Source organism: Typopeltis vanoorti, chromosome 9 (assembly GCF_054136105.1).
Source record: "Typopeltis vanoorti isolate ZY-2024b chromosome 9, IOZ_Tvanoo_1.0, whole genome shotgun sequence".
Taxonomy (NCBI): domain Eukaryota; kingdom Metazoa; phylum Arthropoda; class Arachnida; order Uropygi; family Thelyphonidae; genus Typopeltis; species Typopeltis vanoorti.
The window spans coordinates 28,230,863-28,255,158 of NC_143557.1; the positions used below are offsets into that span (position 1 = coordinate 28,230,863).

At 35.6% G+C, this 24,296-nt stretch overlaps 1 protein-coding gene across 1 annotated transcript in view; it reads left to right on the forward strand.

The window, feature by feature from the left end:
* LOC150102940 (glutamate receptor ionotropic, NMDA 2B-like) overlaps positions 1-24,296 on the forward strand; it is a 275,940-nt gene that overhangs the window by 32,125 nt on the left and 219,519 nt on the right. The window contains exons 4-5 of the mRNA XM_090398014.1: positions 1,327-1,357; positions 11,907-12,064. Coding sequence (XP_090254140.1) covers positions 1,327-1,357; positions 11,907-12,064 — 189 coding nt within the window. The remainder of the gene's footprint in view (positions 1-1,326; positions 1,358-11,906; positions 12,065-24,296) is intronic.

Below are 24,296 nucleotides of genomic sequence, written 5' to 3' on the forward strand. Positions count from 1 at the left end.
GGAGCATGCCACGTGAATATCTCACCAATCGCAATTGCTCCCACAAAAGTAACAGTGTCAAATGTTCCACCGGAAATAAGCCATCAAATGCTTCGCGGATTACTATCAAAATACGGCGCAGTGACAGGTAAAATCCGAACGCTACGCGCCTCTACAACTAGGCCTGAATTCGCTCACATCAAGAGCTTTAGAAGACAGGCTCTAATGCACTTTGGCGACAATACAATCGGCTCCATACCCAAAATAATCAACACAGAAATAGACGGAGTACCCTACACCTTTTATATTACTGTTGCTGCTCAGTGCTTTTACTGCCACGAAGAAGGCCATGTAAGGAAGTTATGCCCGTATATACCCAGAAATGAGAAACCGGTTAACAACACTACTAACCCTAGCGAATCAGAGAATCAGAAGCAGCAAGCAGCCAACCCCAAAAAACAGAGCATCCTTAACAAACAACAAAGATCTCAAGGAAACAGCTCTCAGCCCAGTACCGAGGAGACAAAATCAAGTGGTAGCACTAAAGAAACCCAACTTTCGAAAGAACCTCCACCAACATCGATTAAAAGCAATCCTAGAGAAAAGGAAACGGAACACAGACAACTAACTAACTCTGATAAAGATACAAATAACGAAGAGGAGCAAGAAACAAAAACGGAAAAAAAGCCAAAGACAAACCAGCGCAGCTGCAGCAGAGAACCTTTGCCTCCAAGCACTCTGGAACCCTCCCAGCAGCCTGTAGAGGGGGATGAAGAGATCGAGCTTCTTGAGTCCTCAGATGATGAAGAGGAAACTGGAAATGCAAGTCTTCCTCACACTGAAGGCCCACTCACAAGTGAGCAGCTTCAGAGCTTTCTTAAAAAAGTTCGAGGCTCTTCACAAAAACCGCTGACAGCCTATGACTACACCGCTGACATCAGTGGTCTTATCACCCAGCTGGAAGAGTTAAGAACTATTCTGGCAGGAAAAAGAGGGAGAAAAACCACCAACCTCAGGAAAAGGATATACTACCTGATAAACGGGCTTGAATCCCAGCGGCAGCGTAACTATCCATAAATGAAGTGAGGATTACCGCACCAAATAAAACTAAACCATAAAAATAATGAGCACCTCAATAAACCTTCTCTCACTAAACGCTAGAGGATGTGCCACACCACTGCGAAACAGGCTGGTCCTGCAGCATATCCTTGCCCACCGGCCAGAAATAGTTATGCTGCAGGAAACAAACTTCCATTGCAATAGCAAAGCTTCATATCAACACTGGAAGAATTGGCCTTATACCATGCACCACTGTCCTGCCATACAACTTCATGGATCTGGAGTCAGCATTGGAATTCACCAAAACAGCGCTCTAAAAGTAGAAATAATCGATACCTTTCCTGGGTGTGCAATATATGCACTCATTACAACTCAGACAGGAAAGAAAATATATATCATTAACATATACATCCCACAAAATGACCAGCTTGCAGTGCAGGTACTGGAGTTTGTGCGAAACCACCTCAGCAAGGTAAATGACCACATCATACTGGCAGGGGATTTCAACTGCACTCTGGATCCTGCAATGGACAGACAGCAATGCCAAGAACATCGACACTCACTAGTTCAGCTTCTCCAGGATGTAATAAATGACTTTGAGCTGACTGACACCTTCAGACTCTTGCACCCACATGAGAAAATGTTCTCCTGGAGAGCCAAAAGTGGTCCTACCAGTGTCTTATACCAGGCACGGCTCGACAGATACTACACATCGATGCACACAATACCCTACATCAGGAGAGTCACATACCATCCATCTCATGCATCAGACCATGATTCCATCCTTCTTAACATTTGCTTTCCTGGACACACCAGATACAAAGGAGGAGCATACTGGATATTTAACAACAGCCTACTAAAGGATACAGAATATCTCAGAACCTCTAAAATCTATATCGAAACTCTCATCAGAGATATACCTACTTCACAATCAATTTCCGAGTGGTGGTCACCTTTTAAATCCAAAGTTAAGGTATTCACCCAAAAATATAGTCACCGAAGAAATTTGAACAAGCATTCAGCCCTTAAAAATTTGCAACAACAACAGCAATTGCATCATCCAGAATCTGAGGAATACCAGTCCCTAGAAGCCACCATACGCTCACACCTAGAGCACTCTGCAAGAGGAGCACTAATAAGAGCACGACGCAAACATATTAACTTCGCAGATGCCCCTACAAAGTATTTCTTTTCACTAGAAAAACGCCAACAAGAGTGCACCACTATATCTGCTATTAAAACAGACAATGGAAACATCATAGAAAATCATGACGAAATCCTCTTATATACCTTGCAGTACTACAAAAATTTGTACCAAGCCAACCCAACATCTATGGAGGCCACGAATAAAATTCTCTCCGATGTGAAAAGACTCTCACCAACAACAAGGAGTAACACAGAACTCCCTATCACGTTACACGATCTGAAAACTGCCTGCACCTCCTTACCTAAAGATAAATCTCCTGGCATAGACGGGTTCACCACTGAATTTTATCAGTCCTTCTGGGAACAGCTTGGACCTATCCTCTACAGAGTATTTGTCGAAGCGAATACCAATGGCTTTCCACTCAATATGACAACATCAGTTATCAAACTCATTCCAAAGAAAGGAGACGCGACGAAACTAGGAAACTGGAGACCCATCTCTATCACAAACACCGACTCCAAAATTATATCCAAAGCCATTGCCAACAAACTTAAACCCGCTCTGAGCGAAATAATAAATAGGCATCAGAGCTATTCCATCCCTGGAAGATCTATCCACGAAAACTTACATCTCATAAGGGATCTCATAAGCATAGCGAACAACAACAGTGAAACAATGGGTCTTGTAACACTAGACCAAGAAAAAGCTTTCGACCGCGTTGAACACCTTTACCTCTTCAACTGCTTGAAAGCATTTGGCTTTGGCTCAGGCATCATTCACTCTATTAAAATGTTGTATGCCAAGGCACAGTTTTGCATGAAAATAAACAACAGGCTTACCATAACTGCACCATACAGCAGAGGTATTAAACAAGGCTGTCCACTCTCCGGTCCTCTTTACACAATTGCCATCGAACCCTTTCTGTGTAGACTCAGCATGCTGCTCAAAGCATGCCGCCCTAAACTTCCCTACCAAACCATAACCCTGACAGCATATGCTGATGATGTTACAATCATAGCCCGCAAAGAAGAGGACTTTCATAACATACAAATGGCATACCAACAATATCAGGCAGCCTCATGAGCCAAGCTAAACACACATAAAACCATAGGACTGTGGTGTGGCAAATGGAAAAACCGAACCGATTCCCCAATGTCTGGTACCTGGTCCACAGAGGGAAACAAATACCTGGGGATTTACCTAGGAAACACAACCTCTTATGTGGATAAGAACTGGGAAACACTAAACAAGCGTTTCAAGCAAGTTCTAGGAAAGTGGGCAGAAATACGAGCCTCTGCCTCCACAAGAGGGAGAACAATAATCGTTAACCAAATAGCCACCAGTGTCCTTTGGCATACACTAAAGATCCTTACGCCACCAGTTCAATTCATCAAACAAATAAAGTCAACCATATATCGATTCATATGGAATAAAACAAACTGGCTTTCCTACTCCCAGCTATGTACTTCTCTCAAAGATGGAGGACAAAAGTTGGTCTCCATTGACAACAGGATAACAACGTTCCGCGCTCGATTTCTCATAAATGCCCTACAACAGGAAATATCACACAAGTGCACCACTGAGTATATTTTCACTTCTGCCACTAGAGGTCTCTCTCTCTCCACCACCTTAAGAATGACAACAGCTCAAGTTCCTGAAAATTTAACAAACTTCTACAAAGACGCTCTTCGACGATGGAAGAAGCTAAACCTCCAGCACACAGTGAAGACAGCATCCCTACCTGAAATCCTCATGGAACCCATCTTTCACAACACGATGGTAAGAAGCCCGATCACTCAGAAAGAATTTTTCTTTCCTCCATGGAGCTGGCGAAACGTGAGGATCTTGGGTGACATTCTTTCTCCAAGCCTCACCTGGCGCTTTCCAAATTCGCTCGAAAACCTGGAATATGGGAATGAGTCTGAGCAGATAGACACCGTAAAGGCCGCTTTTCAAGCCGCTATGCCTGATAGCATAACAGAAGTGGGGCTTATTCCTCCAAACTCAGAAGTTTTGGCGCCTATCTTTCTGATAAAAACCAATAACTCATTGGAAAAACTTACACCCAACAACACCAACAAGATCTACAGCACCCTAACACAACAGTCAAACCAAAGCACTTTGATGGAAAATCCTGCATCATCTGATCAAACACTATTTCAATGGGATCTACCATATCGCACAAGAGCCATCAAACCTGACGCAGATATTCAGTGGAGAATGTGGCATAATATATTACCTACTCCTACTATATTACGAAAATTTAACTCAAACGTCTCAGATAACTGCCTCTTCTGCTACCAATTAGGAACGGTCCGGCATGTCTACTTGGAATGCCCAGTCAACACTAAATTAATCAGTTTGACTCGGGAAACGGCAGCTCTTACCTGTGGTAATCTTCATACAGAAGAGGAATATTTCAATCTCGTCCATGTGGAGCCAAATAACCATTCATTCTGCAATTACCTTTTCATCACCGCAAAAGCGGTAATATGCAACTTCTACCTCAGACATACAAGACCAGACAGCACAGCAACTTCACAGAGAGAGGCAACTGACCAACTCACTGCAGCCTTCCAACAAAAGGTGAGATGTCGGATCCTACACGAACATCACCACCATAGGCAAAACAACACCTTAGATCTTTTCCACCAAGAATGGAATCCACGGAATCAACTCCTGGCTGAGCAGGGCGACTGCACTATAATCCACTTTCCAGCATAGAAGTGACACCTTTACCCCCCCCCCAAAAGAAAGGGGGAAGAAAGAAGGATTGTTGTGCTTTACAGTGCGAAAGTTAATCAGCTGGCACTCTCATGTTAATAGATAATATTGTGCAATAGTAACTTCTATGTTCTTCCACATTTATGTTCTTATGTTAAAACAAGATCTTATGTTATCATGTTAAAATAACTCTTAATGGCTTTAATTTATTTTAAAAAAAAAATGTAATTAGCCTTATAAGTGACTTCGATGTAACATACCTCAACAAGAGTATGAGCATGTAACCTCTCTGTCTGACTGCAGAGAAAACCAAAAACCGGTTATTCCTGTATATAAGATTGTTATGTTTACAATAAAAAAAATAAAAAATAATAAAAATATATATATATATATATATATATATATATATATATATATATATATATATATATATATATATATATATATATATATATATATATATATATATATATATATATATATATTTATATATATATATATATATTGTGATTATTAAATATCTCTACTGGTCACATCACATGACCAATTGTAGAAATTAAACAAAATTTAATAACAAAAAATCTCTGGAAAAGGTTAACAGATTATATATATATACAGATTAAATTTTCGATTTCTCATATATGCCTACAACAGGAAATATCATACAAATGCCCCACTGAGTATATTTTCACTTCTGCCACTAGAGGTCTCTCTCTCTCCACCACCTTAATAATGACAACAGCTCAAGTGCCTGTAAATTTAATAAACTTCTACAAAGATGCCCTTCGACAATGGAAGAAGCTAAACCTCCAGCACACAGTGAAGACAGCATCCCTACCTGAAATCCTCATGGAACCCATCTTTCACAACACGATGGTAAGAAGCCCGATCACTCAGAAAGAATTTTTCTTTCCTCCATGGAGCTCGCGAAACGTGAGGATCTTGGATGACATTCTTTCTCCAAGCCTCACCTGGCGCTTTCCAAATTCGCTCGAAAACCTGGAATATGGGAATGAGTCTGAGCAGATGGACACCGTAAAGACCACTTTTCAAGCCGCTATGCCTGATAGCATAACAGAAGTGCGGCTTAGCCCTCCAAACTCAGAAGATTTGGCGCCTATCTTTCTGATAAAAACCAATAACTCATGGGAGAAACTTACACCCAGCAACACTAACAAGATCTACAGCACTCTAACACAACAGTCGAACCAAAGCACTTTGTTGGAAAATCCTGCATCATCTGATCAAACATTATTTCAATGGGATCTACCATATCGCACAAGAGCCATCAAACCTGACGCAGATATTCAGTGGAGAATGTGGCATAATATATTACCTACTCCTACTATATTACGAAAATTTAACTCAAACGTCTCAGATAACTGCCTCTTCTGCTACCAATTAGGAACGGTCCGGCATATCTACTTGGAATGCCCAGTCAACACTAAATTAATCAGTTTGACTCGGGAAACGGCAGCTCTTATCTGTGGTAATCTTCATACAGAAGAGGAATATTTCAATCTCGTCCATGTGGAGTCAAATAACCATTCATTCTGCAATTACCTTTTCATCACCGAAAAACGGTAATATAAAACTTCTACCTCAGACATACAAGACCAGACAGCACAGCAACTTCACAGAGAGAGGCAACTGACCAACTCACTGCAGCCTTCCAACAAAAGGTGATAAGTCGGATCCTACACGAGCATCACCACCATAGGCAAAATAACACCTTAGATCTTTTCCACCAAGAATGGAATCCACGGAATCAACTCCTGGCTGAGCAGGGCGTCTGCATTATAATTCACTTTCCAGCATAGAAGTGACACCATCCCCCCCCCCAAAGAAAGGGGGAAAAAGAAGGATTGTTGTGCTTAACAGTGCGAAAATTAATCAGCTGGCACTCTCATGTAAATAGATAATATTGTGTAATAGAAACTCCTATGTTCTTCCACTTTTATGATCTTATACAGTATCATGTTAGAATAACTCTTAATGGCTTTAATCTAAAAAAAAAAAAAAAATGTAATTTGTCTTTTAAGTGACTTCGATGTAACATACCTCAACAAGAATATGAGCATGTAACCTCTCTGCCTGACTGCAGAGAACCAAAAACCGGTTAATCCTGTAAATAAGATTGTTATGTTCACAATAAAAAAAAATATCTATCCGAGAGTACTGGCCACACAAAAGTAACAGTATCAAATGTTCCCCCTGAAATTCCTCATCAACTAATTAGATCCATGTTATCAAGATACGGTTCTGTCACAGGAAAAATACGCACATTGTCAGCAGCCACGAAGAAGCACGAATTTTTCCATGTCAAAAGCTTTCGGAGACAGGCATTAATGCACTTTCCAAACAACGACGCACTACACGACCTCCCAAAATTAATCAAGACGGACATAAATGGAATAACCTACACTTTGTACTTATCTTCCTCATCACAATGCTTCTTCTGTCATGAAAATGGTCACATTAGGAAACAATGTCCCTATATTACCAACAGTTCATCAACAAATATCCCAGCCCAGAATAGCAAACCAATTGAACAGAATAACATCGTACATGAAGAAAATCAAAGCACAGGAAAAAGAAACCAAAAATTCTCTCCCCCTCACGAACTTCAGAGGAAAGAAAATCCCGAACTGGAAAAGACAGCGCTCATGTCGCTCCTGAACGTCTACCAAGTAATGAGATCCAAGGATCTGATAACGAAGTCTCACAGCACGAAAACATCGATCCTCCCAACAGAGATGGCAAGGACGAACTAATTAAAAGCAATCCCCAGAACCAGCAACCAGAATCACCAACCCAGCCTCCCATAAATTCAAAACATCACCCTATAGAAGAAACTACTCAAAATGGCCTTTCATCACCTGCAGCCAGCCAAGGAGAAACAGAGTTCCCAGACGATGAGGAAACTGTATTTCCACATGACGACCTAGAAGAAGAAGAAGCTGACGGCGAACTTCCCCACACTGAGGATCCCCTAACAATGAAGTACCTTTCATCCTTCATACAGAAAGTGCGAGGCTCTCCTCACAAACTAACTATAGCCCTTAAATACACCACAAGAATCCCGGAACTAATATCTCAACTTCAGGATCCTACACTCGAAACTGAAATGTAAAAGGAGCAGAGCAGAGGTCAATAGGAGTAAGGGAATCTACTGCCTAATTAATGGGCTACAAACACAGTACCAGGACCAATATTAGATTAAACTTAAAATCAAACTTTCATAAATCATAATGTCTATAAGTCTTTTCTCTCTCAATGCAAGTGGATTTTCCCCCTGCTCTACGCAACAGAATAGTGCTTGACCAGGTACAAAAATATCATATAGACCTAATACTTCTGCAAGAAACAAACATCAACTCCTCAACCAATTTATCCAGAAAATGAGCAGAGTGGCCCTATGACTTACAGCACTCTGCAACCCAACAACATCATGGAGCAGGAGTTAGCTTAGGTGTACATCATAGATCTCCCTACAAACTAAAAGTGATTGCTGAGATACCAGGATATGCCTTGTATGCTCACATAATAGCACCGAACTATAATACCCTGCATGTGTTCAACATCTATATACCACAACAGGATGCTCTGGCATTACAAATCCTGGATTTCATTCAAAACCACCTTTCTAATATAGACCAAGAACATATCATAATAGCTGGAGACTTTAATTGCACTCTTGACCAAGAAAAAGACAGATTTAAGTGTGGTGAACATCGTAGCCAATTAATAAACAAACTTCAAACACTGGTAAACGATGACGAACTCATCGTCGTCTTTCGGCATCAACATCCTGATAAGAAATCCTACACATGGAGGTCAGCAATCACAGTGACAAATAGGCCACTCTAGCAAGCACGACTGGACAGATACTACATTTCCAAACACACCTTGCCTCTAGTTAGAAACATCTCACACATCCCTTCCTACATTTCAGATCATTGCTTCGTCAAGCTGCAACTTTCATTATCTTGGGAAGCATCCAAATCAAGAAGTGCCTATTGGATCTTCAACAATACTCTCCTGAAAGATCCAGCTTATATAACAAATACTCAGGCTTTAATAACCAACCTCAACCTCGAAATTAGATACAGATCCAATGAAAACATGGTGGCCCCAATTAAAATCAAGAATAAAATCCTTTACGCAGAGCTACAGTCACCAGAAAAATCAAAAAATATCTATCGACTAGAGGATATCTATCCTCTTTTCCGCCACTCGGGAGTTTAGATAATTCACAATTTCTGCTCTACAGACAAACATGGAATTTCTTCGTGTTACTTCAGGCCTACAATCATTATCATTGTCAATTTCTTTTGTTTACCCTCTAGGGATGGACATCATAGAACAGTAAAATTTGTTACGCTTACATATTTTCCATTTCCTATCATCAATTGTCTTACAAGTGAGTAGGTTTAAAACAATCAAAAACTGTTTTACTAAACTTTCCCTTCCATTCTGATAAAGTAACAATACCTCTTAGATAGTCTGGTTAGCCATTCTTGAGTGTTAATAGTGAGAATTTCCTTTCTAAAATATTCGTTTATAATATGATTCTGTAGTGTTGACATCTGTACACTCCAGTAATATTTATAAGAACTCTAATATCTTATGTCTCTCTTCTTAAATTGACTTAACCATATCTCTCAAATTCGTAAGTGAAGTTCATTTTAAACACTGTCTTTTATACTCTAACTATTCTGGCTAATACCTCTTGTTCATATGAATTTATTCAACATGTTCCCCACATTCAACTTTTGCTTGTTCTATTATTTATTTGCAAATTTAAAAATTTGCTAATAGATAACAGAATTAATGATAATAGAAATTTTAGCACTTGAACTGTGCCTGAAATGCTGAAATATGTTCCTTTTTGAAATATTTTGATTCTACACTGAGAATTCTGTTCAGGTTTTCCAATGCTCCTCTCTTGTTTGATAAACTGAGGAGTTAAAAAGATTTCTTAACACTGGATTTACTTAGGAGTGTCGCATTATCTGCATAAAGAGCTTAGTTAAATATTTCTCATTGTGATATCGAAATTTAACGTTGCTTTCTTTCATCACATGATCCTTTAAGATCACAAATAATAATTTTTATGGAGCTGTAGTATCTATATCTCTAGCAATTCAAACGACTAACTTTAAAATTCGAATCTAAACTATATGTTGTGCAGTATAACATCCCATATATCTTGAACCTCAACAGCCTTTCTCTAGACACCATACTGTGTAGTTTTCCCACATCTGTCACACTTAACTGCAGGTCCTTTTTTGTATTATGATTGTTTCTTTACTCTTCAGCTGAAAATAAAAATCAGATCCTGTCAACACTACTATTTGTCTCGAACCCAGTTTCTCCTTTCCCAAGTTTTGCTTACACTATTTTTATTTGCTCTTCTAAGTATGTCTACAGAAATATTATCTTGGCTATTCAGAAGGGAACTCATCTGTAATTCTCGCATTCAGTTTTATTTCCTTTTTTTAGATGGTCACAATGAAAGTTCTACTCCAGTAATCCAGAATTTTAACAACCTGACTTATGCACTGTTCATTGGAAAAACGTTGAGTTTCCGTTACCAACTTATAACCTAAACGTTTACATTTAAGTTCTACGTCGTGTGTGTGGAGTGAAGAAGTATCCATAGAGGAGGGAAGGAGAGAGTGGGGAGAGGAGGCAGAAAGGAAAGGGGAAGTGGTGAGATGAAAGAGGTACGTGTTCGTTTTCTCCTGGGTGTTTCTGCATAATGTCTAGGCGATTGGAGATGTTTTGTTTTGTATCCCTTAGCCCCGGAAGGATTCCCTGGCGAGTTATATCACAAATAATATATTTGTGTAGGGGGTAGAATAGTAGTATGGTTCTCAGTTTACCTAATGTTGTTTCTCTATGTTGTGGTTTGGATTAAGATTGGGTGCTCTATCCTTGTTTTTTGTGTCTTTCTAAGGGAGGGCTAGGTAATTTTTCTCGTACATACATTTCTATTTACTTATTCTAATGTTCAATCAGATTGCGTTGATGTTTTGGATAAAGAACTATCATTCTTGGATTTTGCGTTTCTTGATGGAGATGGTTTAGTTATTTCCGATTCTCATTGATGTCTTGAAGATTTAAAGGTTTTTCTATGTGCAAGATTCATGTTCAGATCCACTGATTTCTGATTTCTTGAAGATTTAATGATTTTTCTATTATAGCATCGAGAGTCGAATCTAAACAAGAAATGACACAGTGAAAAATACCGAATCAAGTTCAAATAATCGACATGAAGAAAGAAACACAACGACGCACTAAACGAAACACAGAATCATCATATAGACATTTTACTACCTCTTCATCAGACAGGATGGTGAAGAGAAGATATGTTTTGGGAAAGCAAACTGTTAACCTGTTCACACAAACAACCTTAATAAACCACTGGTCACAACTACTGAAACTGTGAACCAAGTAGAGGAAAGCAAAATTTTCAAATCTACTTTCAAAAGGAAAAACAACAACAATACTAATTGCTTCAATATGTAACTGAAATAGTTTACACTACTTCTGAAATTTGAACCACTCGTTATCGTTTTTACTTTTTAAAATTATTTGGAAGTTTTTAGAAAATCAGTAATATCCAGTCAGTCTTGTTTTCTGACTAGAGTGTCATAAATATTCAACCTGTGATAACGTTTACATAATAATTTGCATAGAATAAACTTCGTTTTGCAAGCATACTTAATATTATGAATGAATGAATGAATATTTAGGAAACTCCAGTCAATCGAAAATTGTATGTAAGAGTTTTCATAATAATCAATTCATTAAAGCATATTTGTAAAACAATGTTTTTAACATGATGATGACTTTTTCTTCATAAGCAATGTTGCATGATAATTAAATACATTTTTTTTTCAGTAGAAATAAATTTCTCAAGAAAGTTAGTCCTGAAACAAATTGACTTAATCTATTATTTATAGCTGTTGGTTTTAATGTGACGGAAAAGCGGACAGAAGAAGTAATTGAAAGGGCCTCAGAAATATTCGCATATGGAATAGAGCTGTTTTACAGTAATCCTGAGAACAGAAATCTGTCTCTCATTCCAAATCTTAGTTGTAGAGGGCATTCAGCGACACGCTGGGAGAGAGGTGATCAATTTTTCAAGTAAGCTTAAGTTCTCATCCTATAATTTATTCTTGTTGCATAATTAGCTATGGAAACTAAAGTTAATAATATTTTTTAATCATAATAAATTATTTTAAATTGTTTTCATTTACAACAGAATTCCACAAGCAATGTTTACATTGTTATTATTACATTTGATGTTAAAATTAACAAATATTCCTCAATACTTTCATCTTTTAGAAGTATTACATAAAAATAAGCAGAATAATATTAACAGCTTAAGTAATTAATGCTGATTAGGTCAGCACAATTCAAAGCTGTATGTTTAGCTTACGTGAGAATCTTTGTAGGCCATTAAGTTACTTATTTTTTTAAAACTGTAATAACAATTTGTTTATCATCATGCAGAGTATTTACATATATACAATAAAGCATACTATTACATTTTCTGTTCAGTAAAAAATGTAGAGTATAGTGATTTTTTTAAAAATGTAAATGTACATTTTTTTCAATGTCAATATCATGACTTATTATTATTATAGAGCCTATTTACATATACACATTTTTTTATATCGGTATCTTCATTATTATTATTATACACCTTACTGACTGTTTTGTTACATAATTTGCAGTCTTTGATTATGAGCATTACATGTGGATGAGTGAAGCGGATTAATCCCACCTACTTCGAAGCTTGGTTTCACCTTTTTGAAGAGAGTGGGAGTAGTCTTCACTATTTATGTTGTTGTTACTGTTTATAGGTGGAATATAGGCATTGGATGCTGGTGATTTCTGATGTGTATATCAGTGTTAACAGTATATTAACTTTGTTTGTATATTTTCCAGAGTTCGTGTTTTAATGTTCTGTAGTTATCTGTGTTTTAAATTTCTTGGTGGGTTGTTGAGTTGCGTGGGTATCTGATGTGATCTCACAAAAGAACCTTATGAGTTGTTGAAGGGTGTAGGAATAATAATAATAATAATAATAATAATAATGTTTTTATATGATAATATTTTTATTGATCTGCTAAAATATTTACACATACAATAAATATCTTGAGTGACATTGCAACTTATAGTTTTACAGAATTCAGCACAAAGTGCTACATTTTCTACATTGTATTTCAATTAAAATTTTAAAAAATACTTTTTTGCCTCTGTATTATGTATTTACAACACATGTTCTTTTAATATTTACAATAAAGATTATACAGAATTTTTGAATATAGAATATAAATAATAATAATAATAATAATAATAATAATAATAATAATAATAATAATAATAATAATAATAATAATAATAATTTATTTATTTATTTCTTTTATTTATTTATTTTTTTAAATTTTTTATTTTTTTATGTATGTCAATTTATCTCAGATAAATTGCATACATAAATGCTGTAATAATTATATATATAATATTTATAACACATTAGAATTGTGAATAACAGATACTTACAAGTTAATAATTTTCTTCCTCGAAGCTTAGCAGAGCTTATCTGAGGAAAATAATAATAATAATAATAATAATAATAATAATAATAATAATAATTTTTATTATTATTATTATTTGTGCATTACATGTGCATTACATATATAATTTTTAAACACTTTATATATATCTGAGATAAATACATACATACAATAATATCTATGTATAATAATAATAATATTTTTAAAAGAACATGTCATTCCCTCTCAAAGAAATTATATTTACAAAAAAGTATATTAACAAAATTAAAACTGTAATACAAACGTTTTTACAATAGGTATAATTGATATATGTAAAAGAATAATAATAATAACTTTTCAATAACAATATCAATAATAATCTTAATGGTTATTCGGAACAGTTGCATTTTTTTAACACCATGATACAAAAGTTTCATGGCTGAGTACATTTTTGTTAAAATAAGTACAATTAATATATGTAATTTTTATATAACTCAGTTTATTTGGAATATATTTATTGTACAATTGTATAAAAATAAGTAAAATGTACAAGCAAACCTCCGTTTACTAAAACTTTCAAGGTGCCACAGGTTGCACTGTTAGAAGTGTACATCCACCGATATTTTCTAATGCGCAATGGAAAATGTTGTTTAATGTTTCCTTCCTCTGTTTATGTCATTTCCACAAGTTTTTTATTGAATTCATGTCCACAAGTTAATTGTATGGTCTTGAAAAAATCAGCAAACGCTATTATTCCCGTTCAGGGAGTAAAAATAGTGTGCACTGTAAGGTCGATTTTCTTGAGTTTACTGGATGAAAAATTCAAGTTCTTGGAAACAAAAACCCGCTTGCCAGTGGTTTCTGTTTCAGAATGTTCCTCTAGTCGGCAACTGGAATCGAAAATACAACGCTCTCTCTTAGGGCGATTTAGGAAGCATGGAAGGCACATGCCAGCTCCACGGAGCTACATGGATATGTGCTTATTTCATCGATAATAATAATAATAATAATAATAATAATAATAATAATAATAATAATAATAATAATAATAATAATAATAATAATAATAATAATAATAATTTAAAAAATGTAAGAACATTTTATTTATCATCATACAGAGCATTTATATATATACAATAGAGCATACTATTACATTTTCTGTTCTCTACATTTTGTACTGAACTAATTTTGTTTTAAATGTAAATGTACATAATATTTTTTTAAATAATGTAATCGACTTTACTGAAGAATTTATGATGATACTTTTTTATTTATCTCTCAAATATTTACATATATACAATTATCATCTTGAGTAACATTCAGTATATTATTTTACAAGATTCAGCACGAAGTGCTGCATATAATCAAATTTCTATAATAATGATGACAACATTGTTACCTTCTAAATAACAATAATTTACAATTATATAGTTCGATAATAATAATACTTTTTTTCTTTTAATAATAATAGTTTATTATCTCTCAAATAATTACATGAATATCCTAAAATTTAGGCAACAATGCAACTTTTTCTTGCAAAATGGTTCAGTAAAAATTATAATTACTCGTAATATCATTATCATTTGCAGAATTTCTCATTGACAGGAGTAAAAAGCGTGTATTATTGCCAATAATAATAATCATAGTAATATTTTACACTTAATAACTCACAAGTTAAACAATATTACTTATGTTGCAGTTTATATAATAATAAGTTTTTAAATTTAAATATGTAAATTAAATATATAATTTTAAATTTAAATATATAACTGGAGTATTACTATCACATTTTCTGTTTACTACTAGTATTCATTACAGAATGTTAAGTAAATAATGTTAAATAAATACTACTATGGGATGTAACTCAACTGCATAATCGAAGTTTTGTAATTAGCTTATCTGAGGATGATACTGGTTATATATATATATTTGTTATTGATTTGGTTGCTGTGTTGGAAGTAAGCAGATGTTTGGGGAGGTCAAATGAATGATCTGAAAGGTCTGATCAAAGTGAAATTGCCGATATATCCTGTGTTATTGCATCTGTCTTGATGGTTCACATTCTTTTTTATTGTGGGCTTCTTTTTGAACTATTTAGGAGGCTTTTCTTTCCACAGTGGCAGTCTTTCTATGTCTTCTGTGCTTTTAATTTGTATCGGCTTTGAAGTTTGTCATTTCCTTATGAATATCTTGGCATCTCTGGTGCGGTTGTTTCTGAAAGGCTGGCACAATTTAAGTGTAGAATCCTACTGCATTTCTTACAAGTTATATTATTTCCGTTGGACGATATATCCTCCAGCATTTGATACACTTCATGACTCACCTTTCTTCCCTTAGGCAGTATGGCGTGATTATAAAGATGGCGACGTCCTTTGTTCTTCGCTCGTTGTTCACCTCTCTGTTCCCTTTTCAACACTTCAAAATTTGGTTTCTTCTTAGCCGATCTCGTTGAATTTTATATCACTGTCTTCGGCGTGATAAGTAGGGTTACTTGGGAGCACTTTCAACTTAAAACAGGAGTTGGAACCACTTTAAACCTATAACAAACTGGAGCAGCGATATCACCGTGCGCCGGTTCGTATGCCTACTCAGCGCCCTCTGATCTATAATAATAACAAAAAAAAATATTTTTTTAGCCGGTTTTATGAGTCCCGTCTGTTTTTTGCAGAGGGACATTTTATTATTATTATTTTATTTTATTTTTTTACATTGCATACATTTGTTACAGTTATTATATACATTACATACATTTGTTTACATATGATACATTACTTACATTTGTTTACATGTGATATTTACATTACGTACATTGATTTACATATAATACATTGGTTTTCTTTGTTTATTTATGTGATACGTACATTACATGCATTTGGTTACATATGATACATCTCGGATGAGAACTAATTTTTTTTTGCTTTCATCCTCGAAGCTTATATGTATGTAAGCTTATCTGAGGATGACACCAGTTGGTTATTATGTATCGGTGTTTTTTTTTTTTTTTACTGTGTTGGGAAGCTACGAAATCTATGATTGAGAAATTCGTGCGCACGCACGCACGCACGCACGCACGCACGCACGCACGCACGCACGCACGCACGCACACACACACACACACACACACACACACACACACACACACACACACACACACACACACACACACACACACACACACACACACACACACACACACACACACACACACACACACACACACACACACACACACACACACACACACACACACACACACACACACACACACACAGTGACTTGGAATGGATTGATGCGTCGCTGAACTGGAAGCCTGAGCGAATATATTGTATTTCATTAAGTTTGTATGGTATTTTGGGTGCGTGTTTCTTGTTCATATTATATCCTTAGAGGTCTTTTCAGGCTATTGTAGTTCGTAATTCAAAGTTCTGTATTCAAAAGATAATTTATTTATCATGTCTGGGATATGGAAGTTTCGTGTAGCCGTTCCGTAGTGATTATTGTATTTATATGGGATATAATTTGTTGTCTGAGATCTTGTTATGCGATATGTGTTTCTGACTGTCCTGTAGTTGGCATCGAAATAATGTTTTAGCAGAGCTGCATAGTGACATAAATGCTTTGCTGTCAGTATTTTGTGTTATGACATTGCAATGTATATAAGGTCTCTATTTTCTCTTTGTTCACAAAAGATCAGTTTTATGATTTTGTACTGTAACGAGATTAATCTATTTAGTTTGTAGGGTGCACCGACAGCATACTTTGCTATAGCATATCCTAGTATATTTTGACATAGTGCTTTGTATATGACTGTTTTTAGACGTGTGGGAACTATGTCTTTTAACGTGTAGAGGTTGCCAGTTATTGTTCGGAGTTTGTTGTGTAGATGGTTTATGTGGCTATTCCAGTTCATATCTGCATCGAAGTAAATTCCAAGGTATGGTATTGTTTTAGTGGTTTTTCTGTTCTGTGAGTTTATGTTGGAAAGTGGATGTTGGACGGTTATATATTTGTTGTCAACTGGTCCAGTCAGTGGATTTCTGAATATCATTAATTTTGTCTTATCTTAGTTTAGGTGTATGGAGTTTTTCGTGAGCCAGTCTGTGATCAGATTTATGTCATGTTGCATGTTTGTTTAGGCTATGTTTGTGTTATTATGAATGGATATTACTGCTGTATCGTCTGCGTATTGGAATATCTTACCTTTGAGAGGTAGCTGATTAATATCGTGCGTGTAAATGTTGAATAGAGTTGGGGAGAGTAGAGCTCACTGTGGCACTCAACAGGTTACTGGTTGCACTCTGCTTCGGTTTGATCCGATACGTGTGATATGCTTTCTATTTTGGAGGTAGTTTGTAAACCACCTGTGAAGAGACCCGTCTATTCCAACATGCCTCAGCTTTTCTAACAAGGTTTGATGTGTAAGTGTATCGAATGCTTTAGTTAAATCTATAAAGACTACCATGGCAATTTTGTTTTTGTCTAAGGCGGTATTGATTACGTCTGTAAAGTCTTCCAAGAGAGATGTTGTTCCTTATTTTTCTGAAAACCATATTGTGTTTTGGGGATAATATGAAAGATCTCAGTGTATGGTGTGAGTTTCTTCAGTATGATCAGCTCCATAATTTGATTGATAATTGGTAATGTTGCTATGGACTGTAATTGCTGATTATATTTCTTTTTCCTTGTTTGTATATGGGTGTGATTATGGCGGTCTTTAGCATACTTGGTATCTGTCCTGTTTTAAATATTTTATTTATTAATTTTAGTAGGATAGGACTTAAACTAATTGCATGTTGCTTTATATCTTTAGGTCTGATATCATCTATTCCTGGGGCTTTGTTTGGTTTGATTTGGAGTATTGCTGAGAGAAGTCCTGCTTCTTTTATGGTTGGGAACCACAATGTCTGTTTTGATTGCGGTCCAAGTGGAGGGTCTCGTTTTGTGATTGGGGGAATATTTCTGTGCAGTTCTTGGATGGAGTCTGCAAAGTATTGGTTAAAGTCATTTGCTAGTTGTTGGATAGGTCTTTCATGAAGCTGTGTTTTATGGTTTCGGAGGCGGTGGTGTTGGGAACAAAATCTAGCATCTCATTAATCAGATGCCAGGTTTGTTTCATGTTGTTTTGTGCGGAGGTTAGTTGTTTTGTGTAGTAGCTTCTTTTTGCATTTCTGATTTGTGTTGTAAGGCGATTCCTTGTTATTTTATATTCAGTTTTTAAAGTTGTGTTGTTGTGTTATTTGAATATCGCTTTAATTCTTTCCATAAAGCGTTCTTTCTGTGTATTTCTAGGATTAAGTTTTGTGTTATTCAAGCATTTTGTGTTGTTTTTGATCGAATTCGAATTTCTTTGTAGTTTTCTTATATATTTCCTCCAGTGTGAGTTAAATGTTGTTGTATAAGATATCTGCTGAATCTGATGCCAGGTATAGATAATAATAAAAAAATAATAATAATAAATATCAATATCATAGCATATTTACATATACGCAATTAATAATAATTTTTTATTTTATTTTTTTATTGATCTCTCAAATATTTACGTATATACAATTATCATCTTGAGTAACATTCAATATGTTATTTTACGAGGTTCTGCACTAAGCGCTACATATAATGAAATTTCAATAATAATGACGATGACATAGTTTTTTTTGCTATCTTTAAAAATAACAATCGCAGTAGTAATTTACAATTATATAGTTCAGAGTTACACAAATTATATAATATTACATGTATTTTACTATTTTTTTTGAATTTGAGAAAGAGTGCATACACAACAGTATTTACAGATGTGCACTTAAAATATTATATTTCCTATTTCTCACAAACCTACAATGTAAACTCATTTTTTACATTTTTTTTAATAATAAGAATAATTTATTACATTTTTGTTTCATGTTACATAGTAATATTATATTAATGATATTATCACGTAATAATCAGTACCTTCAGTATCTTCTTTATTGTTATATACTTTACTGACTGTTTTGCTACATTCCTGCCTTTGATTATAAGGATTACGTGTAGAAGAGTGAGGCAAGTTAATCTCACTACTTCGAAGCTTGGGTTAGCTTTTTTGAAGAGAGTGGGATTTAGCCTTCACTATTTATGTTGTTGTTACTGTTTATGCATGGGCTGTAGGCAATGGATGCTGGTGATTTGTGATGTGTATATTAGTGTTAATGGTGTATTAACTATTTTGGTATATTTTCCAGAGTTCATGTTTTAATGTTCTGTAGTTATCTATGTGTTATAAATTCCTTGGTAGGTTGTTCAGTTGCGTTAGAAGCTGATGTGATCTCACAAAAGAACCATATCAGTTGTTGAAGGGTGTGGGGATGTAGAGAGTTGTTGTAGGTCGTGTTATACGACATGTGTCTCGGTTGTTTCGATAGGTGATGTTGAAGTAATTCCTTGTTAATGTCATGTAGTGTTTCAGGTTTTTAAAGCTCAGGATTCTATGTGTCGCCATGTGCTGTTCAGTTATTGGTCGTTGTGTGTACGATGTCCAAAATCACTGCTGACACAATTTTAATGTGTAATGTTTCTAATTTTGTTAGTCAGGTGGCTGTTTGATGTGTTTACATAGACTGTTATAGTATCTGAGTAGGAATTCGCAGATATGATGATATAGGAGTTTTTTTTTTATGTTGGATGGAATAATATCATACTTGAAAGAGTTCTGCTGTGAAGATCCAGAGTTTGCTATGTAAGTATTCTATATGTTCTGTCCTTTTAAGGTGGCAATCTATAATGGAGACCAAGGTATGTTGCATGTGTTACAGTTTGATTTCGGGACATTTGTAGTTATTATAGTTGTTAATGCAGCGGTATGTGTGACAGTGTATCGATAGTGGTGCGGGGAGCATGATTCTTGGGTTGTGTATTTTATCAACATCTGCGTTTTGGTGCCGTTGATTAGAATTACGTTTTGGTAGAAGTATGTTGTGATTTCATTTAGGTCTTGTTGTGCTTTGCAGAGAGCCGTATTGATGTCTGTGTGGATTGCTAGTAGTGCGGTGTCATCTGCGTACTGAAATATTTGACTTCTTATGGCCATGTTATGAACATCGTTAATGTATATGTTGAATAGAGTGGGTGATAATATAGCACCTCGAGGAATACCGTGTTTTACTTGTATACTCCGACTGTGACATGTACCTATTTTTGTTACTTGTGTTCTGTTTGAGAGGTAGTTCCTGAAATATGTATGCAGTGTTCCTCTTATACCTATTGAGAATAGTTTGTTGAGTAGTATGTCAGGTTCAAGTGTATCGAATGCTTTGGTTAAGTCAAGCAGTATATGGACGCGTGCTTGTTTTTGTCGATAGCTTTGTTAATTGTGTCGGCGATGTCTTCTAATAAAGTGATGGTGCTTTTTGTTTCCTGAAAGCCGTATTGGTTTTGTAAGATAATGTTGTACTTCTGTAAATAGTTCTGTAGTCTGGTGTGTGTTTTTTTTACAGAATTTTTGAGATGACTGGTAGTGTAGCTATTGGTTTGTAGTTCTGAGTATCGTTTCTTTAACCGTGTTTGTAAATGGGCGTAATTATTGCGGTTTTCAGTTGTTGTGGAATAATGCCAATGTCGAATATTATGTTCACGAGTCTCAAAAGTATTGGATTTATTTGTTCAAAGTGTGTTATAAGGTCGGTGAGTCTTATTTTGTCTACTCCTGGAGTGATTTGTGGTTTCAGTTGTAAGAGTGCTTCTTTCAGTTTCTGTTTTGTTACGGGTGGAAAATACATCGTTTGTTGTTGATTTTGTGTGGGTCGTTTTTTGATGATCGTGGTAGTTTGTCTTTTTGGAGTTGTGTGATATTTTTGTGAAGGCATAGTTGAATGAATTTGCTAGTTCCTCTTGGTTTGTGTCCTGACCGAAGCTTTTTCGAATAAAATCTTGTGCTGAAATTTCCTTTTTTGGAGTTACTAATTCGTTGAGTGTAGCTTATGTATGCTTCAAGTTGTCGTTATATTCCATGAATTTTTGGAAATAGTTGTGTCTTTTTGCCCTACGAATTTTTGTTGTTAGTTGATTTCTTGTGTTTTCGTATAAGGCTTGTAAATGTGTGTCACTGGATGAATTTTGAGTTTTTTCCATAGATTTTCTTTTACGATAATACTATTTAGTGTGTCGTCATTTATCAATGGATTGTTGTCTGTTTGTGTTGGCTTTGTTGTTTTTTGTATATTTCTCTGAACTTTAATTGAAAATTCTTGTGTAATGTTACAGAATTTTATTTTATGTAGACAATTACAGTCTCTATTTTTTACTTGGTTATCGAAAATGCTCTTTAGTATGATCGAGTTTTGTCGACTTTTGTGGTGGTGGGTGAGGAGGATACGTAACGTGATAAAACGAAGTTGAGACAAAGTAGTGATCGGCAATTTTGACATTAATTACTGATGATGTATATGTATAGATGGTAGCCCATGTGTTGATATGATCAATGCATGATTGTGTTAGTGAGTTATTGAGTATTTCTTGTCATGTTGGCGAGTTAATGGTAGGGTTTATGTTGTACTGACTTAGTATATCAAAATCTGTGTTGGTGGTTGAAGAAGCGTGGTCAAGAGTAGTTTTATTAATGTCTCCAATTAGGATGAGCCTGTGTGTTGTAAGGGTTTCGATGCCCCTTAGCCATGCTTCTAATTCATGAAGAAAGCTGAGTAGATTATTATCTGTTGGTCTGTAGATTGTGTTTAGTGTGTATTCGATACTCTTATGGGTATTTATGCTTTCCAAAATTAGTGTTTCCGCATGTTCGAAATGAACCTGAACGAATATGTTGTGTTTCATTAAGTTTCTATGGTGTTTTCGGTGCGTGTTTCTTGTTCATAGTATGTCCTTAGAGCTGTTTTCAGGTTATTGCAGTTTTTAAGGTTTCTGTATTTAAAACGTAATTTATTTATCATGTCTGGGATATAGAAATTTCGCGTGGCCTTCCCATAGTGATTTTTCTATTTATATGTAATATAATTAGTTGTCTGAAGTCTTGTTATACGGTATGTGTTTCTGACTCTCATGTAGTTTGGCATCGAAATAATGTTTTTGCAGAGCTGCATAGTGACAAAATCTGTTCTGCTATCTGTATCTTGTGTTCTGACATTGCAGTGTATATACAGTAGCTGTTATTGTCGCTTTGTTCCCAAAATATCAGTTTTATCATTTTGTACTGTAACGACATTAATCTATGTAGTTTGTAGGGTGCACAGAAAGGATACGTTGTTATAGCATGTCTTAGTATAATTTGGCATATTGCTTTGTATATTAGTGTTTTTAGGGGTGTGGGAACACTATCTGTAGAGTTTGCCACTTATTTTATTGTTCGGAGTTTGTTGCGTAGATAGTTTATGTGGCTATTCCAGTTCATATCTGCATCGAAGTAATTCCAAGGTATCGTATTGTTTCAACCTGAGTGATTGTAGTGTTTTTGCTGTTCTGTGTGTTTTTCATGTTGGAGAGTGTATGTCGGATGGTTATATATTGTATCGTCTGCGTATTGAAATATCTTAACTTTGAGGGGTAGCTGATTAATACCGTGCGTATAAATAATTAATAGATTTGGGGAGAGTACAGCTCCCTGTGGCACTCCGCGTGTTACTCTTAACTCTCAACTTCGGTTTGATCCGATACGTGTGATATGCTTTCTATTTTGGAGGTGGTTTGTAAACCACCTGTGCAGAGGCCCGTCTATTCCAACCTGTCTCCGCTTTTCTAATAGGGTTTGAGGAGTGAGGGTATCATATGCTTCAGTTAGATCGACAAAGACTACCATGGCAATTACGTCTGCAAAGTCTTCCAAGAGAGATGCTGTTCCCTTATTTTTCTGAAAACCATATTGTGTTTTGGGGATAATATGAAAGGTCTCTGTGAGTTTCTTCAGTAGAATCCGCTCCATAATTTGATTGATAATTGGCAATGTTGCTATGGGTCTGTAATTGCTGATTAAATTTCTTTTTCCATATTTGTATATGAGTGTGATTATGACGATCTTTACCATACTTGGTTTCTGTCCTCTTTTGAATATTTTATTTATTAATTTTAGTCGGAAAGGAGTTAAACTAGTTGAATGTTGCTTTATATGTCTAGGTCTTTTACCATCAATTCCTGGGCCTTTGTTTGGTTTGTTTTGATGTTTTGCAGAGAGAAGTTCTCCTTCTTTTATGGTTGGGAACCATAATGTCTGTTTTGATTGTGGTCCAACTGGAGGGTAACGTTTTGTGATTGGGAGAATATTTCTGTGCAGTTCTTGGATGGAGTATGCAAAGTATTGGTTAAAGTCATTTGCTAGTTGTTGGATAGGTTTTGCGTCTTTCATGAAGTTGTGTTTTATGGTTTCGGAGGCGGTGATGTTGGGAGTACAATCTAGCATTTCGTTTATAAGATACCAGGTTTGATTCATGTTGTTTTGTGCAGAGGTTAATTTGTCTCTGTAGTAGTTTCTTTTTGCATTTCTTATTTGTGTTGTAAGGCGATTCCTTGTCATCTTATATTTAGTTTTCAAAGCTGCGTGATTTGGATATCGCTTTAAATCTTTCCATAGTGCGTCCCTTCTGTGTATTTCTAGGATTACGTTTTGTTTTTGTTATCCAAGGATTTGGGGTTGTTTTTGAATGAATTCTGACTTACTTTGAAGCTTTCTTATATATTTCATCCAGTGTGAGTTTACTGTTGTTGTATACGATATGTGCTGAATCTGATGCCGTGTGTTCCCAGACGGTTTTTCTTATTTTGCGGTTGACTATTTTTACGTCTATTATTGTTTTGTGTTGCTTTTCTTCTGTGGGGCATTATATGGATATTGTTTTAGTGTG